At 35.0% G+C, this 20,011-nt stretch overlaps 1 protein-coding gene across 3 annotated transcripts in view; it reads right to left on the bottom strand.

Annotated features, from left to right (window-relative positions):
• PIK3C2G (phosphatidylinositol-4-phosphate 3-kinase catalytic subunit type 2 gamma) overlaps nt 1-20,011 on the bottom strand; it is a 359,509-nt gene that overhangs the window by 287,089 nt on the left and 52,409 nt on the right. For all 3 annotated transcript variants that reach the window (XR_004286866.1, XM_032347455.1, XM_032347456.1), the window contains exons 6-7: nt 12,993-13,095; nt 7,320-7,390 (exon numbers count right to left, since the gene is read on the bottom strand). Coding sequence is in view for 2 of the 3 variants with exons in the window: in XM_032347455.1 (XP_032203346.1) it covers nt 7,320-7,390; nt 12,993-13,095 (174 nt within the window). In the remaining variant the exon portion in view is untranslated. The remainder of the gene's footprint in view (nt 1-7,319; nt 7,391-12,992; nt 13,096-20,011) is intronic.

Genomic DNA, 20,011 nt, shown 5'->3' with positions numbered 1-20,011 from the left:
ACTTTATCTTTGCTTCAGTGAAATAGATGTGAGATTAGTAGAGGTTTTTCTGACTTCACTTACCAAAATTATTTTCCTAAACATTAAGATTTTCCCTTCCTATTTGTCCCAGAAACTCCTGAATTGAATTGAACAAATGATACAACACAAACACACACCAATATATTTTACAATAGTTGCCTTCTCAGCCTTTGTTAAATCATCACTTTAGTTGCATTACATCTTCTAGTTCAAAGACAAAATTCATAGACTATGTAAAAGTGGAGGTATAGGAAAAGAATAGTGAAAAATTCTGGTTATTGGAGAAAAGGTTTTTATATAAAATCTGACCTTAAAACTTAAAAGACCCCCAAGAATATATACGTAGTTCAGCATCTTGCTATTAAATATTATATTTATTTTATAGAAAAACTCCTAGAAACTAACGAGGGTATGTGATTTGCCCAACCTCTAAATGGAAGTCAGGTCAGGGAAGAGGAAAACTGAAAACAAAGCTCCTGCCATCTAGTGTTTGATCTTTTAATGACACCATAAAGTGGGCTGTGGAAGGCAGGCAGAAGAGCCTTGTATTCCAGAAAGCAGTCTTGGAGATCACAATGATGGCAAAGTAGGAGATCCCATCCTCTGTCTTCCCACAGTAAGACAACTATCCATGAACAGAAACAGCTCTGGGAGAGCTTAGGAGTCCTTCCAAGAAACTTACATAACACTGTAGAACAACAACAAAAGCTAAGAATAACCACACAAAAGGGAAGAGAGGGCACTTTCATTTTACCTGCCTCATCCCATCCTGCAGGCTAGCATTTCTCACTGCCAAGAGGGAAACCCCCTTGCTGGGAAAGGGAGAGTGGTGAACCAGCAGCTTTCCCAGCCTTTTGGGCCACTACGGGAAGGACCTGCATTGGTTTAACTCCAGCCAGAGACCAGCAAAGCGGAGATGCATAAAGACAGCTAGGAACAAGGAAGAAGGGCTGGGGCTACCACTATGAGTCACACAGCGGGAGTTACAATGGTTCCCAGTGACCAGCCCTATAGAGGGCCCAGTAACTTTTACCACTGAAGAAATCAACAACCAACAGAGAGGCTGTAGAACCCCCTGCAGATTTCCCGGTTTCCCTCATATACACAGGTATTCACATTCACAAACAGCAGCTGCTTGAGTTCCTCTCCACTCCTTCCTCACCCCACTGCCACTCCAGGGCTTACCTGTAGCTGGTTCCCAAGCTGCGCACCTCCAACCCTTTGGCTTGACTAATGTCTTCACTGCCGTGCACATGTCTTAGGGAGACACTGCAGTCACAGGAATGCACACCAACATCCAGGGCCCCCATAGCTGCTTGTGGGCCTGGTTCTGTCCCTGTTTCCTGTCATTAACTCACACAGTGGGCTTGCTTGCAACCAGCCCCTCCAGCTGTATACCTGCTCCTAACCAGCCTGACTCCCATAACAACCTCCACTGCTATGCACAGGATGAAGGTCTGCAGCCAGAGGAGTGCATGCCAACAGCCTGTGCACCTTCAGTTAGTCCTAGTCCTTGCTGCCAGCCCTGTCCTCCCCCACTATCTGTATGTCTGCCACCAGCCACTGCCACTACACAGGCACCTGCAGCTGGCTCCTGCAACTGTGTGTGTGTGTATGTGTGTGTGTGTGTGTGTGTGTGACCAGCTCTAGTAGCAACCACTGCCTGCCCTGGTCCCTAGCTACTGGACCTGGAGGCACCACTGAAGATGCCAACAGCACGTGCAGCCACTGCATATCCCCCACAGCACTTCTAGGGCCACACAGTTAATGCTGTGGGTCCCATTAATGCTGTGGGCTGATCCAAGGGGACATTACACTCACCAGATCTGGGTCTTCCACATGGCTCTGTCCTTGGTGCCCTGCACTACCAGACCCAGGACCATAGCGTGCTCCAATGTGCCTCACCTGCAGGTGAAGGTCCTGCACTGAGATCAGCCCATAAAGTCTGGAATACGTGACAGCTTCTTCCCACGCAGAGACACCTCTGCAAGGCTCTAGGGATCACAAAGAATCGGGGAAATAGGACTCCACCAAAGGAAAAGAATAAACTTTTAGCAACTGACCTCAAAGTAACCTCAAAGTGGAGATACATGAATGGCCTGACAAAAAAATTTAAAATAGTTGTTCTGAAGAAACTCAGAAGTATAAGAGAACACAGAAAGACAATTTATTGAAACCAGCAACACAATATAAGAACAAAATGAGAAATTCAACAAAGGTATAGAAAACATACAAAAGAACCAGAAGTTTTGGAGCTAAAGAATACAGTAGTTGAACTGAAGAATTCAAAAAAGAAGCAGAAGAAGGGCAGAAGGGTCCTGGCAGAAGAAGGGACCAAGAAAAAGAAAAAAAAGTAAGCTCAAAGACAGATCATTTGAAATTACCTAAGCAGAGGAACAAAAGGAAAAAGAAAAGGAATTAAAAAGGCCTATGGGATTCATGGAACACTATAAAAAGAATTGATGTACATGTCATTGTAGTCCCAGAAGGAGAAGAGAATGAGAAAGGAACAGACAGCTTATATAAAGATAATGGCTTTTGAACTTCCCAAACCTGGGGAGAGATTTGGGCATCCAAGTTCAATTGGAGTAGCTGAGTGGATAAAGACAAAACTATATATATCCTGCCTACAAGAGACTCCCTTCAGCTTCAAGGACACACACATTCACGGTAAAGGGATGGAGAAAGGTACTTCATGCATATAGAGACCAAAAAAGAGCAGAGGTAGCTATACCTATCTTATACAAAACAGACTTTAATTTAAAAGCTGTTACAGTGGCTGCCTGGGTGGCTCAGTACGTTAAGTGTCTGTGTTTGGCTCAGATCATGAACCTAGGATCCCAGGACCAAGCCTTTAGTCTGGCTCCCTGCTCAGTGGGAGTCAACTTGTCCCTCTTCCTCTGTCCCTCCCCAGACTACTCTCTCTCTCTCTCTTTCTCTCCCCCCATCTCTCTCACTAATAAATAAATAAAATCTTTTAAAAAGCTGTTATAAGAAACAAAGAAGGAGCAAAAGAGACTACTATGAGCAATTACGTGACAAAAAATTGGACAACCTAGAATACTGGATAAATTCCTAGAAAATACTACCCACCAAGTCTGCATCAGAAGGAAGTAGAAAATCTGAATAGACCAATAAGAAGATTAAATTGGTAATCAAAAACCTTCCAACAAAGAAAAATCAAGGGCAGATGGCTTCATTGATAAATCCTACCAAATTTTTAAAGACAAATTAATACCAGTTCTTCTCAAACTCTTCCAAAAACTTAAAGAGGGACACTCTCAAACTCATTATATGAAGCCAGAATTACCCTGATACCAGAGCCAGAGAAGGGCACTACAAAAAAATAAAACTACAGGCCAATATTCCTGATGATTATAGATGCAAAAATTTCCAACAAAATACCTGCAAACCAAATTCAACAGTACATTAAAAGGACCATGACCTAGAAAATTGGGATTTTCTTGGGATGTAAGAATGATTTATCTACACAAATCAATAAATGTGATAAGGCACATGAATAAAATTAAACAAATCATTGATTATCTCAATAGAAGCAGAAGAGCATTTGAAAAAAGTTACATTCTTTCAGAAAAACTTTCAACAAATTAGGTATAGAAAAACATATCTCAACATAATAAAGTTCATGTATGACAACCCACAGCTATCATCATACTTAATGGTGAGATGTTGGAAGTACTTCCTCTAAAATCAGGAACAAAGTAAGGGCTCCCACGGTCACCACTCCTATTCGTATGGTACTAGAAGTCTTAGAGTAATCAGACAAGAAAATGAAATAAAAGGCATTCAAACTGGAAGGGAGAAGTAAAATTTTGTCTGTTTCATGATGGTACGATCTGATATGTAGAAAATCCTGATGACTCCATCCAAATACTCCTAGAACTAATAAATGAATTCTGTAAAGTTTCAGGATTCAAGACAAATATATACAAATCACTTGGATTTCTATACATGACAGAGAAAGTTTTGTAAAATTAAGAAAAAATCCCACTTACAATAGCATAAAAATAGTAATAAGGAAGTGAAAGATCTATACACTGAAAACTATAAGACATTGATGAAAGAAATTGAAGAAAACACATAAATAGAAAGGTTTTCAAGGATTTAGATCAGAAGAGTTAATATTGTTAAAATGTCCATACTACTCAGAGCCACCTATATATAGATTATACATTTTAAGTAAGCGCTCTGTCCAACATGGGGCTTGAACTCACGAAACTGAGATCAAAAGTCTACTGATTGGGGCACCTGGGTGGCTCAGTGGGTTAAAGCCTCTGCCTTCGGCTCAGAGCATGATCCCAGGGTCCTGGGATCGAGCCCCACGTTGGGCTCTCTGCTCTGCGGGGAGCCTGCTTCCTCCTTTCTCTGCCTGCCTCTCTGCCTACTTGTGATTTCTCTCTCTGTGTCAAATAATAAAAATCTTAAAAAAAAAAAAAAGTCTACTGATTGAGCGACCAGGCACCTCATTAAATATAATTTTATCAAAATTCCAGTGTCATTTTTCACAGAAATAATAAAAAAATCCTAAAATTAATAAGGACCCTCAAAATACCCTGAATAGCCAAAGCAATCTTGAGAAAGAACAAATCCAGAGTGATCACATTTCCTGATTTCAAACTATTTTATAAAGATTTGGAAATCAAAAGCATTATGATACTGATATAAAAACAGTCACATGGACCAATCAAACAGACTTAAGAGCCCAGAAATAAACCTACACATATATGGTCAAGTATTATTTGAAAAGGATCCAAGAATAATCAGTGGGGAAAGGATAGTCTCTTCAATAAATACTGTTGTGATAAGTGGATATTCTCATGCAAAAGAATGAAATGGCACCCCTATCTTAAACCTTAAACTTTGCCCTGCACAGCAAAGGAATGAATGAACAAAATAAAAAGGCAACCTAGGTTATGGGAGGAAACCATATATCTGATAAGAGATTGATACCTAAAATGTAAAACTCAGCAGTGAAAAATCAGTCCAATTTAAAAAAATGGACAGAGGACTTGATAGACATTTATCCTAAAAAATATATACAAATGGTCAAGAAGCATCTGAATCACAAGCGCATGAACAGTATCACTAATTGTTGGGGAAATGCGAATCAAAACCATGAGATACCACCTCACACCTGTTAGAATGGCTATTATCAAAAAGACTCTTGTCAAGGCTGTGGAGAAAAGGGGACCCTAGTGTACTGTTGGGAATGTAAATTGGTATAACTGCTTTGGAAAACAGTATGAAATTTCCTCAGAAAATTAAAAAAAATAAAAAAGTAGAACTATGCTATCATCCTGCACTCCCCAAGTTCATTGCCACATAATTCACAATGGCCATGACAAATAACTTAAATGTTCATCAGTGGATGAATGAATACACACACATGCACACACACACACATATACATACATAATGCCATATATATAAAATAATATATATCAATAATACAAAACACTATATGTAAAATAAAAATATATTTTGTGTGTAACTTTATATGTAAATATATGCATTATTTATAAATATTTCATATATAGATACTTAATATAGACTTATAAAATTATATACAATATATACAATTAAAGTAGAATAAGTAGTTACTGAGAATTAAACATTTGGTTTTAGTTCTAGCTAGAGCATAAATTATCTGTGTGATGGTTGACAAATTTTTGAAATAAATTGATAAGCTGCACTGCCCTAGGGTTGAAGAGAAGGCGTGGAGGACTTAGATTCTGAGGCTAGTCCGTCCCTGTCAGGTTTCCTCTAGTCTTTTGCTTTGCCCTAATTTAACCCTGTGAACACCTGGACTGCACAGTGGTCAAGGTCACCAGTCTTTTGTGAAGGGCCGGATAATGGCAGGGTGAGGCAGAAAGAAACAGAAACAGAAAGAAAAAAACTACCTTGCTCTCATCTTCTTTTCCTACCCTTCCCTTGTTTCTCTGTGTCTCAGGCAGCAGCTGTCTACATACATGTAAGTCACAACCCTCCACCAAACCAGTTCAAAGCAATCCTTTGTCTCCCAAGGATTTCTCACTTTTTAAAAAATTTGTCAGATTTGATATCTCTCGACAGGTTTTTTTTCTTTTTTGGATAAATTTATTTTGGAATAAGGAAACTACAGCGTTTTTTAATACGTCATTTTGATGAGAGCCCATACCTAATCCATGTAATTAGCTATAAAATAAAAATTTGAGTTAGGTTATATTGAAAGTCCTCCCTATTACTACCTATTCTCTGATTTTATTGTTGAAGACAAATATTTTGGGGGGGAAATAAAGAGAGGCCCATATGGAAAGACTATAGTTTAATAGGAAAATATATGGTCTTTGCAAATTTCAGAGAGTTGGTCTTCGCAGATTTCAGGCAGACCTAATTTTGGTCCTACCACTGATGAACTGAGCGGCCTTAGGCAAGGTATTTAATCTTCTAGAACTTTAGTTTCTTTGACTTTGAAATAAATTCTGTGTCTTATCATAGGGTTGTAGGGAGAATTAGATGAGGTTATATATGCAAAATGTACAATAACTCCATTAAATGATGATAGCTATTATGAATGGTCACTAAGAACAATTTTAACTCATATTTTATATCAGGTTTGCTTCTGAAATTAATGTTACATACCTCCCATACCCCATTTTTCACTAATTCAACTCCATACCCCATTTTTCACTAATTCAACTCAGAACAACTTTAATTCTAGATAAACCCATAGTGTGGCATGATATCTTCTCCCAGTTTACCTTTCTGTTGGGTCTATTCTTTTCAGTAATACATGCATACATTTAGATATCACAATCAATTAGGATATGTTCATTGACTGTCATTTGAGTTTTCCAGTTTGAATTCACACTCCTCTGTTTATGATACACCAATTATTTTCAGGGAGTTCAAGAAAGAAATTTAAAGCAGGAGGTTTTGACTTTCAAAGTATGGAAATTCAGTTATACAAAGAGCTTAGTGACACATGCACACTCAAATTCACAAAATGAATGAGGAAAAAAAAAACCTTGAAAATGTAATAACTGGTAGCAGAGAGATTTTAAAATGAATGTTAGATTGTTCTGGAAGGTGTTAGCAGCTCTTCAAATGTATCTGAATAGCTGTGGAGAATAGATAATTATTAACAAAATTTGCCAAAGGGAGATATCTATTAAAAGTATAATAACTTCCACGGTACTAGTGAAAGGACAGTTTTTACAATCAACTGAAAAATATTGTGATTTGGCACTTGAGAACTCAGTCAGAAAGTAGTCTTGGAACAAAATAAAATATCTTACCTGGATACTTTCCAAATATGCATAAATTCTAGAAGTTGGTTCAGATAAAACTGACTGTGGTCATCTTCATGCTGTAGACAGCAGAATATATTAATATTTATAGAGTGAATAGGAATGAGTACCAGATAAAAATAGGTCTGTAACTTCCTGCTGTCATTTTATTCACCTCTTTTGATAACCCTCATTGATCATTTTAATACTTTGTTTTAAAGACTTTACAAGACACTTCTTAACTCTGTAGGCATTCTTTTTAAAAAAATGAATCAGAAAACTGAGCTTTGGTTGAGGATAACCTCAAGGATGATTGAAAAACATCCTGGCATCACCAAGGTCAGACATTAGGTTCTCCTAGCAGAAAGGCAGTTTTGCAGACACTAGTTCTCTCATATACATGCACAGTCTCTTTACATTCAGGCTCTGGATGCCATGGCAGTCTGAGACTTGATAGCTTGTCACATCGGCTGGCAGACTCAGAATGAACTCCATTTTTCAACTTTACCACATCTTGCCTCCCAAATATTAGTGTAAGAGGAGTTATCAGGGGGCCTGTGTTTTCTCCCAAGATGAGCAGAAACTGCTCATTGTAAAATATCAGTTCTGTGGTCCATATGCATAAACACACAAACACACATGCATACACACACGCACACACACACACACCCCATAACTCCTCAATTAGCAGTTCTGCAACAGGCGCTCATGAAAATACTATGCAAGTCTGCAAGGGAGAATGCGATATACTCCCTCATAATGGCACTATTTCACTACACACGGCTGTTAAGTTTGAAAGCTAAATGAGTCCCTAAATACCTGGAGTGCATGTAATCTTGTATGTTAATACATGATCTATTTTTAAAACAGCCTATTAGAGCTCCTGACAGAAAACATCAGAAGGAAGACCTTGATATGGCCTAAGGTCAAAGGTATATTAATATTTTTAATGGGTGACTTTGTGAGGAAGAGTAAAGCAGCTGTTACATGGAGAGAATAAGGCCATCCCTATATACAGTATGTTGAATGCATGCTACAAAGAAGAAACACTTTGAGAAGAAGAAAAGAAAACTTCTTCTGAAGTTAAAACCAAAGCAAGCATATAAATAATGACTTATTTGCATCTTTCTGTATAGTATAATCATATTCATTTTAAAACCACTTTACTTGGCTTCCAGAGATGCTTTTGGGGGAGAAATTGGCCTTTGTCACATTGTCACTTATAAGAAAAGTATTTTTATTTAAAGGAACTCAAAAGTCTGGAGAACAGGTTTAAGCACTTGTCCATGAATATATTGTACACTTTACTTTTCTCCAAAGCTGAAGGCCATTCCTTCATCTTAAGGAAAAAGTTAAGGTGTCTCTTTTTGTCTTTTTCCTACAGAAATCTACTGCTGTATGTGTTCTGTGAATGTTTCCTTGAGCTAGAATGAAATCTTGGTTTTTATGATTAATATCAACAATGTTGGCAATCCTTGTCAAATTTGAGAGAGAGATAAAGAGAAAAATCTTTTTATAAAAGACTCAGTTATACACATCTAATGAGGATGGGGATTGTAAAATTTTGAAATCTAGAAAGATTTCTAAGGACTTGTCAACATATCAACATATTTTATGAATAATCTCATGGAATAAGAATTAAATGACCATATTTCAGTATAACACAAACAAGTTTAAAATAGGAAAGGCATCTGAGATGAATTGAGCTTTGCAGTATACTTGTACAATTAGAGAAATCTCACATCTCGAGTGTAAGGCAATGGTGTCAAGAAATTTAACGGAATAATAATCATCATTATGTTTCTAGTATTATACAGAAGAAATATTGTAAGCCAATTTACGTAATTTTACTGAAAAGAAATATAATTGTTTATAAATGTTTTTATATAGATAAATTATGAAAATCATAGAGAATTTTGACGCTATGTTAAACAATAGAATCAGCATCTCCTTATCATAGGAAGTTTTTAATAGTAAAAGGCTAACATACCATCTAGTCTAACACCTTAATTTTATGACACCAATAATTGACACTTATATAGTTCTGATTAGGCACAGGCACTGACTTAAGCTCTTCACTTACATTTTTCAATTAAGTTCTAATAATAATCATATTAGGTATGTATTATTATTTACATTTTTCTTAACAAGAAAACTAGGGTGAATATAAGCATGTGTCCAAGAGCAGACATTTGAATTTGGCAGTATCAGTCCAGAATCTGTGTTTAAACAAGTTGCCAGATCAGTAAATTTAACACTCTATTTTTTTTAAGGTGAAAGCTAGGTCTATATACTGTAGGATTTATACATAGAAGTAATCACTACAACTCGCCCTTCATATTCATCTGTATCAGGTGTTCCTACCCCAGGCTTTAGAAACATAATTCTTTTCTTTCAAAGCACATATCTCTATCAGACGTTTTTTTAAAAAATTATTTTATTTTCCTTTAGAGAGAGAGAATGCATGTGAGCACGTGCATGAGTGGGGGAAGAGGCAAAGGGAGAAAATCTTCAAGCACACTGCTAGCTGAAGGTAGAGCCCTTTGTGGGGCTTGATCGGATGACCCATGAGATCAGGGCCTGAGCCAAAACTAAGAGTCAGTTACTCAACCAACTGAGCCACCCAGTCTATGAGACTTTTAAATGTATATTTGTTTATTGCATGTCTTCTTTAATAGGATCTGCATTCTAGAATAAGTAATGACATGTCTTGTTTGTCTCTGTATCTCCAGTGTTTAGAAGAGTGCCTCGTATATAGTAGGTGCTCAATTATCATTTGTTTAGTGAACAAATGGGTATCATTCTGTGCATATATGTTTTCTAAGTCATAATTCTGAATTTTAAATAGGTTCACTAACCTATTCCTTCACATATGAGATCCTCAAAGGCAAGTACTAAATATGGCATGTAAAGATATTTAATAAATATTTGTTGAATTAATTATTTTTAGATTGTATCTATAATGTACTTAGCATGGTATCTGAAAGTAAATAATTACAGATATTAATAAAATATAGTATTTTCTCTTTATAAATATGATGCTGAAAAAAATCCTTCAAGAGCCAGGATTTGAGGAGATGGAGACATAGAATGCCTTTCTGATTGTCTGTGTTTACTCTTTACTCTGACTGCTCTTTAACTGAGAGTCAGAGCTGGTTAAATCTCCTGGACACTAAACCCTTAGAAAGCCTTGTTGATTTTGTTCAGTATTCCAACATTAGAGTAGGGCCTAGTACACTTGCCATTACATAATTAATATTTTGAGTGAATGGAGAATATATAAACCTCTGTGTCATCAAGCATATAATCTATTTTTAAATAAAGTGTTTGTGCTAGGAAAAGTTATGGATGAGAATCAGCATTTATACTCTTTACCTGTAAATTGTTGAATTAGCTAAGAGATGTGATATTCACTGTAGGAAGTAAAGTTTGTGAGTTGAAGCATAAAAAGGCAGCCATGTAACTTAATTCCTGCTATGATACAAATGTCACATTGAAAAGCAGGCATTTCTAGTGACAGTTATACACTTTACACCCAGAAATGATTACATGCTTGTCCCAACAACATATGACAATATCCCAGAGATACTTAATTGACTGGCATTATGGTATAGTGATCTCTGTTATCAGACTAGCTCTGCTTAAATCCTATCTCCCTATTTACTAACTGTGAGACTTTGGGCCATTCAGTTACTCTTTTGAATTCTTAGTACTTTCATTTAAAAAAGGAAAATAATACTAATTATCTTTTTTTTTTCGCTCTTGAGCTGTTGTGAGCGAGTTAATACATGTAAATACCTGTGATGTCCCAGACTTTGGGGTAAGTGGAATAGCTGTGGAAAACAAAATAAGGGGCTCAGCCAATTAAATGTCTGACTCTTGATTTCAGCTCAGGTCACATGATCTCAGGGTCTTGAGATCAAGCCCCACGTCAGGCTCAGTGTGGGGAATGGAGCCTGTTTAAGAATTCTCTCTCTTCAGGAGCGTGTGGGTGGCTCAGTGGGTTAAAACCTCTGTCTTCAGCTCAGGTCATGATCCCAAGGTCCTGGGATCGAGCCCCACATCGGGCTCTCCGCTTGGTGGTGAGCCTGCTTTCCCCTCTCTCTGCCTACTTGTGATCTCTGTCAAATAAATAAATAAGATCTTAAAAAATTTAAAATAAAAAGAAGGAATTCTCTCTCTTCTTCTCCTTCTGCCCCACCCCTACTCTCTCTCTCTCTCAAAAAACTAACAAAAGAACAAAAGGATTAGAGAGAGAAAGAGAGGGCACGCGCTAGTATTTTTATCAGTTGTACTGAAAGTCACATCTGAACCTTTTGCATTCAGTCACATCTAAATCCCAACTTGTCATATAAATTGATAACATAAAGTATTGGCTATGGAGAATGACTGGGTTCAAACCCTGGCTCCTTTGCTTGCTTACTAGTCCCATGAATATGATCTGGGGAAAGTTATGGAGCTCCTTGTTTTTCACTTTTGTTAGATTGAAGATTAAATATAATAGAAAGGTTAATTTTCAGACATAAAATAAATATCAATACACATTGTATCTTAGTAGTGGTGTTAAATGGATTTAAGGATAAACCTTAATTGACATGAAACTGAAATGTTAGTGATTTGTGAATTACTACCAATGAGGTAATTTTTTTAACAACATGAAAGTTCTCAAGGAGAATAGAAGTTGTAATCATACGTTTTCTCTTCTTCCTCCATGTTGAAATGAAACATGATGATTTCAACTTTTTCAAAACATTGAAGACAATTTGAAGACTCTTAGGGTATATTAATATTGAGAGTATTAGTTGTACTTTATAATGTTTCTCTGTGGAGATTTCAGATGCATACCCTGCACCTGTCAACACTGGCTGAGTTGAGTACCGGTTCCAAAAGATTTTTCTAAACAACTCTCTTTTGGCCTCATTATGTTATATTCCACATAGATATATTGCAACCTAATGCACCACCTGACACTTTTTATGATGAAACACCTCAGACTAGGGGGGAAAAAAAGAGTCATGCACTGGAAATCTGTTATCTGATGTAAATGACAGGGTGATGGGATTTTTGCTTAAAGCAGGTAATTGGAAGATTCAACAGATAAAGCTGCCAAAATATCAAAGTTCATTGCATACTGTGCAATTTTGTTTTGAAATGACTCAAGACATAGGGAATAAAATTCATATCTAACAGCATGAAATTATGTCATTAAAGCACAGTAATCCCTTTTGAGGTAGTTTTATTATGTATATTATGAATATTAATCTGCCCTGATTTAAATTGTGTTGACACCGACATAAACTCTTCAAATAGAACGAGAGTTGTGTTATTTTTCTTTCTTCAATGGTTTCCCCCTTCACATTTTTTATTCTGTTCACTTCCTAGTGGCTTCATGGATAGTATGAATGTAATAGCTTTAATAAATTTCTCATAAATGATTTTTCCAAGAGACCAATTGATTTGCTATTATACTAAGGTTACAGTAATGTGTTCATATAATTGCTTCAGTCCAAATTATTAACAGGCATTTAGATAAATATTTCATTATGTTTCAGTAAATATACTCAAATGAACATGTATTCATTAAGCTATGTAATTCCAAATTGGTAACAGTCCATAAAGATGGGAATGTTGTCCTTAAAATGATCAGCTTGGAAATTGAAACTGATGCTAAGAAAATCTTACCTTTCGAGATAATTTTCCTGGAACTTCTCCATTTTTCTGCAGATTAAGTTGAATAACAGATTTATCTTTCTGAAATATTCTGTGGCTCCCCAAAGAGTAATCACTAAAGGAGAAAAAAAATGAATAATCATTTCTGCCCAAAATACCCGCAACTGTATGTTTTCCTTTCTGATTTTGTGTCTTTGTTTCTTTTTTTTTTTTGAAACTTGGTCTGGTAAAAGTTTTATATATAGCCTTACTTTCTTATATTTATTTAAAATATATCCTCATATTAATTTTTAAGTGACAATTTTGAGATACTACAGTTATTAAGATATTACAATTATTTTTCAAGTGCCTCAAGCTAGAAAATGATTAGATAGCTTTAGGATGGACATAAATTATAATAAAGAATATATTACATATTCAGAGTTAGTTTTATCCAGCCATCTCAAAGCTGAGGACAACATGTTTCTGGGAGGTCTAACTGATACGACAAAGTATAGCAGTGAGGAGGACATGTCATAAGCTTTAGAGACAGATTTACTAGTTCCATGACAGGCACACCAGTTAAACTCTCTGAAACTCAATATATATTTTTTAGAATTGATATTATTAATAATCTACATTATTAAGATTATATAATCTATATAATTATATATAGTTATATAGATTATATGTAATCTATATAATAATCTATATTATTAATAATCTACATTATTTGATGAGCAGATTAAACTGAAAAAATATCGCTGCGTATTTCAGATACTTCTAATGGCATAATTTTTCTCCCTCCCTCCCTCCCTCCCTCCCTCCCTCTCTCCCTCTATAAGAGTCATTCAAAAGGATGTATTTGTTAATGTACTTTGTATAAGGATCTTAGTTAAATATATGAAGGGTTTCAGAAGGGGAGAAAAAAACCTTATATGTTAAAACATTTGAGGCCATTAGGGGGATATATTCATTTATCTGGAGAAGTCACTAAATATTTGAGAACACTTATTCTCAAAAATGGCAGAAAAATAAAGCATTACTCTGTTGATAGCTACTAAATTTTCTATAAATGTTCTTATTTTGACAATTGCTATTTTTTTTTAAGAAAACGCTTGTCAAAATGGTGATAGTATTCACAACATGTGTTCTATACCCTATGTCCCTTCCTCCTGTTAGATTCCTGTCCCCGTGGTCTCCATGAGCTTTAATTGCTTCTTGAGTTATTTCTACTGCTAGTCTAAACATAAGGCATGGCATATGTATTCTTAAGCTCCTGCCTTCCTCCTCACTCAAGTTGTGCTCCAAAAGCATTCTCCATACTCTCACATGAATTCAAGTTCCTCTCCATTCACCCCCCACCCCCAACTCCTCTTTCCATGCTTAGAGTTCTGTTTTCCTATTCCTATTCTGGGAACCAGCTTAAGAGTAGTGGGCCACCTTGCTATCAAAGTTTCCTTTCGCCAGTGTGTTGAAGTCTAGACAATGGACCCCAGTCTCGTGTCTTCAGCCTTAGATATGGTTTCAGCTTTCTGGAACTATTTTATTTCACCCACCTGTATGTATACTCCTTACTAGGGCTTTGAGATAAATTCGATGGCCAGCAAATATGAATTTCAGATAGTAGTGAATTATTTTTTTAGTATAGGTGTATGTGTCATATAATATTTGATATATATTTTTAAAAGTGGGGGTTTTTATGAAATTCACATTTAACTGGACAGCCTGTATTTTCATTTACTAAAGCTGCCTGTTCTACCCCTTTCTAAAAGTAGGATCCAAGTCTTCCCTTTTCTTTGCCTCACTCTGTGTATGTGTGTGTATATGGCAAGATCTGAGTAATTATCAGATTTTTGGTAATTATCAGATTTTGCATGTCTCTTTTTTCCCCTATAACTCATCTCCCCATTTTTTTAAAAGTTACTTTATGGGAATGTACTCTCATGGAAAACATTTGAATACAGTAAACTGTAAAAAACAAAACAGAGAAGAAAAATTCTCCTCTTTCCCTTTTCTAGAATAACAATTATTCAGAATTTATGGCACTTCTTTTGTAAGCCAAAATAAGTGGCCAAGTACATATATGTTAAAAATGAAATCATTTTATTTTACCTATATCTCTAGCCTATAGCTAAATGTATTTTAACTCATTTTTTGAGACTGTTTTATAATCAGAAAATTTAAACCATCTCTGTCATAGCAATGCCTTCTGCTATGTAATCATTGGTTTATAGTAACTATAATTTTTTTTTTTTTACTATTTTCTTTCATTTGTTGAGATTGAATCTTCTTTGAGTCTCTTCTTTATCTTTAGAGTCTTGGAAGACGTAAGTATATTTGTTAATCTTCCAGTGGTTACCCAATTTTTAAATAACATGTATCTTAAGTCTTTTCCATTGTAACCTCAATTTAATCACTGCGTATATCGCACTCTCAAATAAGCCTTAGAGCCTGAATATGACTTCAGTTCATTTCTCTTCCATTGCCCTCCACCTGCCCAATTAAAGATCATTTTGAATTTTAGTTCCATATTCTCTTATCACTTAACTGATGAGATCAAGATAAGTGTAAATAAAACAAAGTTAGAGATGGGAATTATAAAAAAGACATCTTAGAACATTTTGTTTTTAACTAAAAATGTCTAAATAGACTCTCAGTCACCTAAGTGTTGATATCCGAGTAAAGAAAGCCTTTGATATAAGATACAGGGTCTGTTGATTATAATTTTGTGACTTCTTTCTGACATAAACCAAACCTATAAGTAATTATCTCTAACTTCTTATTCCACCTTCTTTATAAAGAGCATGTACCTGGACTTGAAGAACAACCTGAATAAAGAATTGGTTTAGATTTTTGTAATTACTGCTCTAATCTTTTAAAGTTGTTTCTTCCAAATTTAATTCAGCAGTAATAGTTTTTAATGATTCCTCTTTATCAATTATCTATAAAGAATTCAACTTAATTTTTTTCATGGCAACATTTTCTTTTTTGTTCTTTATACTTACGTCCTTATATACAATCTATCTGGAATGCATTTGTTGAGTAAAGAGTGATGTATAGCTCCAATTTTAGACATTTTTCCAACACAGTGAAAATTTTCTGGAATATCTTTAATGAGGACATCTTCTAATCTTTGACCTATTGCAGTTATCACATGACTAGTTTTCATAAATATCTGATCTGTTTCTGGACTCTAAATATTCCATTAATCTATACGTCTCTTCCTGTGCCAATACCAAATTGCTTCAATTATTTAATTTTCTAGCATATTTTGAAGTGTGGAAATGAAAGCCACTATTTAAAGTAAATTATATTATCTATTTTTGCACAGTTTCTCTTCCAGAACAATTTTAGAATCAGTGTGCCACTGTTAAGGAGAAAATGCTAATACAGTGTTGACTTATATTTAATTTATGGGAGTAAGTAAGAAGAATTGGTATTTTTATAATATTGAATCTTCTTTCAAGGGTAAGTATATTTTTACACGCACTCTAATTCTCTTCTATGCCCTTGAGTAAAGTGTTAGTGTTCTTTCAGGTTGTCATTACACATACTATGTTTTTTGCAAGATATTTTATAGATTCTGTTCTATTTTAAGTCAAAGCTTTTTTTCATGGTATTTATTCATTGGTTTTATGTGTTGACTTAGTTTGTCGAATCCTGCTGTAACACCTAATGTTTTTCAGTTGATTATTTTGGATTTTCTAAATAGAAAATTATATTCTATTAAAATAATTACTGTTTTATCTATTGCTTCCCAATATTTTTGCTGACTGTTGTCTAGAACCCTCCTGAATAGTAATAATGATAATAGACATCCCTTTCATTTTCTTATTTTTATAGGAAATCCCTTAAAGGATTAACAGATGGATATAATATTTGCTGTGTATTCCTGCGGTGTATTTTTCATGTTTTATTTTGTTAATGATTTGTAAAAATTATAAATAAGTTTCAAATTTTATCAGATAGGCTTTCTGTATCTGGTGCATCAAATTGAGAAGACCATTTATTTCTTGAATGTGTTAATATATTAATTATACTGATTTTCCTAATGTTTAATTATATTTACATTTTTGTATAGATTGTCCCACTAGCAGATTTAATTTACAGTTTTTTAAGGTTTTGGTTTTTTTTTTTTTTTGCATTTTTCAAAATTTAGATAGTCCTGTAATTGTAAAATTTTATTACCTTTATTTGCTTTAGGCATCACAATTAGGCCAGCCTTGTAAACTTCATATACCTTTTCTCTGTCCTGGAACAGTTTATATAATTGGAAAATCTCTGTTCTCTGAAGGTTTGGTGCAATTTGCAAAAGCTAACTTTTCACCCCACACTGCTCATTGTTTTCTTTTATACTATGTACTTTTATTTTATTTTATTTTATTTTATACTTTTATTCTTTTATACTACTTTTATACTACTTTATACTTATCTCCTTGAGCTAAATTTTGAAAGCTCATCATTTCTTAGGATATTGTCTTGTTTTTTATAAAGCTGTCAAATGAATGTCCTAAAACCTTCCTATTTTATTTTATTTTTTTTTCAAAACCTTCCTATTTTAAATATCTTTTGATATTTTATCTAGCACCTCCACAGTCCCTTTGCAATTGTTTTGTCCTTCCCATGCTGTCACTCTTTATTTTACCAGGAGTTTTTTAGAAATATTTTTTCCTACCGTTTCATGAGAATTTTGGTGGGCTATGGGTAGAATTGCATTTTACTATATTAATCCAGTCCTGAGAATATCTAATTATCATTCTGATAATATCATGTATGATTTTGCATGAAGAACGATCTCAAAAACTGGAAAGGAAGAACAGTTCTGGCCCAAATCTCCCATTTTGCAAATAAGGATACCGGGTTTGACAAAATAAGACCAGACACTAGAACATAAATATTTGGAGTAAAAATAGCACACTTAAAATTTATTTATAGATTCAGGCATTCCTGGTATAATGTGATACATGTGTTTCTTTTTTTCTTTCTTTTTTTTCCACAAGTTTCTTTTTATATAAGGGGGCAGTGGGGTGTTTTGCAAATTGTGGGCTAAAAATAACAGGTCTCCTGGGAAAAACTGTTGGAAGACACCACTCAAACCAATACAGGTCTCTAACCAGAACACACACAGACAAAGATATACAAATCTGAATAAAAACATCAGCACAGTTTTGAAACAACTTCTTGCTAGATGTATCTCCAAAGGCAAGGAAACAAAAGCAAAAATGAGCTGTTCTGACTTCATCAAGATAAAATGCTTTTGCACAGCGAAGGAAGCAATTGACAAAACCAAAAGATAACCAACAGAATGGGAGAGATATTTGCAAATGTCTTCTCAGATAAAGGGCAGTATCTGAGATCTATAAAGAACTTATCAAATTCAAATCTAAAAAATAAATAATCTAGTCAAGAAATAGGCAGAGGATATGAACAGATATTTCTCCAAAGAAGACATCCAAATGGCCAGCAGACACATGAAAAAATGCTCAACATCACTCACATCAGGGAAATATAAGTCAAAACCACAATGAGATACTACTTCACACTGGTCAGAATGGCTAAAATTAACAAATGAGGGACAGACAAATGTTGGCAAGGAATGGAGAAAGGGGAACCCTCTTACACTGTTGGTGGAGATGCAAGCTGGTGCAACTACTCTGGAAAACAGTATGGAGGTTCTCAAAAAGTTGAAAATAGAGCTATCCTCTATTTTATCCAGCAATTTCACCACTAAGTACTTACCCCAAAGATACAAAGTTAGTGATCTGAAGAGGCACCTGCACCCCAATATTTATAGCAGCAATGTCCACAATAGCCAAACAATGGAAAGAACCCAGATGTCCATCAACAGATGAATGGAAAAGGAAGATGTGGTATGTATGTATGTATATATATATATGAATATTACTCCCCCATCAAAAAATGAAATCTTACCATTTGCAAAGACATGGATGGAACTAGAGAGTATTATGCTAAGAGAAATAAGTCAATCAGAGAAAGACAGTTATCATATGATTCCAATTATGCAGAATTTAAGAAACTAAACAGAGGATCATGAGGGAAGGGAGGGAAAAATAAAATAAGACAAAATCAGAGAGGCAGACAAACCATAAGAGACTCTTCACTATAGGAAGCAAACTGAGGGTTGCTGGAGGGGAGATGGGTGAGGGGATAGAGTAACTGGGTGATGGACATTAAGGGGGACATTTGATGTAATGAGCACTGGGTGCTATATGCAACTGATTAATCACTGAACTCTACCTCTGAAACTAATAATGCACCATAATTTAATTAATTGAATTTAAATACAATAAAAATTTTAAGAATTTAAAAAAAATCTTTAAAGAATCTTTAAGAAATATAAAGAAATATCATAGTAGATAAAGAGTTGGCTTTCAGAAAAGCCTTAGTTTGGATGGAAGAGGATGGAAGAAACCTTTGTTGCTTCTAAATACAGAGGCAAGAGCAAAATGCACAAAATTGTGGAATTCTGCAGTAAGCATTTTCAAGACAGAGCCGGAGTCTGAGTTGAAAAAAAATGCATGTTGGTGAATGGTCACTGGTCAGTGTGTACAATACTGTCACCCTCAGCAGCTTCCTGTGTACTTTGCTTTTAGCTACTCTTTTTAGTGGAACAAAACATTAGTATGCCAGAATGTTTTACATATATTAAGGAGACTTCTATGGGTACGTTAATTTATGTTACAGAACACGTTATTTTGAGATTGTACTCAGTACCTCATTTTTTCAGATATCATATTTAAAGTACTAAGTCAAGTTTATGTATGTTAGCGGTAACAAAAACTATTACTGTGCTAGAATTGTCACTTAAAATGAAATGTCTGATGTTACATTGTCTCTAATAACCATAATGCTTTCTAAGAGCTATAAACTACTATTCACCACTCTGCCATCACTCTGCTTGGAAAGACCACCATTTTGGTCAATTTGCTTATGATGATCTAGGGCTATACTACCTAATATAGTAACATTAGACTCATGTGGCTATTGAACACTCAAAATGTCACTAGTCTGAATTAAGATGTGCTCGA

Source organism: Mustela erminea, chromosome 6 (assembly GCF_009829155.1).
Source record: "Mustela erminea isolate mMusErm1 chromosome 6, mMusErm1.Pri, whole genome shotgun sequence".
Taxonomy (NCBI): domain Eukaryota; kingdom Metazoa; phylum Chordata; class Mammalia; order Carnivora; family Mustelidae; genus Mustela; species Mustela erminea.
Note: the sequence above shows the minus strand (reverse complement) of the source record. Positions and strands in the feature narration are given on the sequence as shown.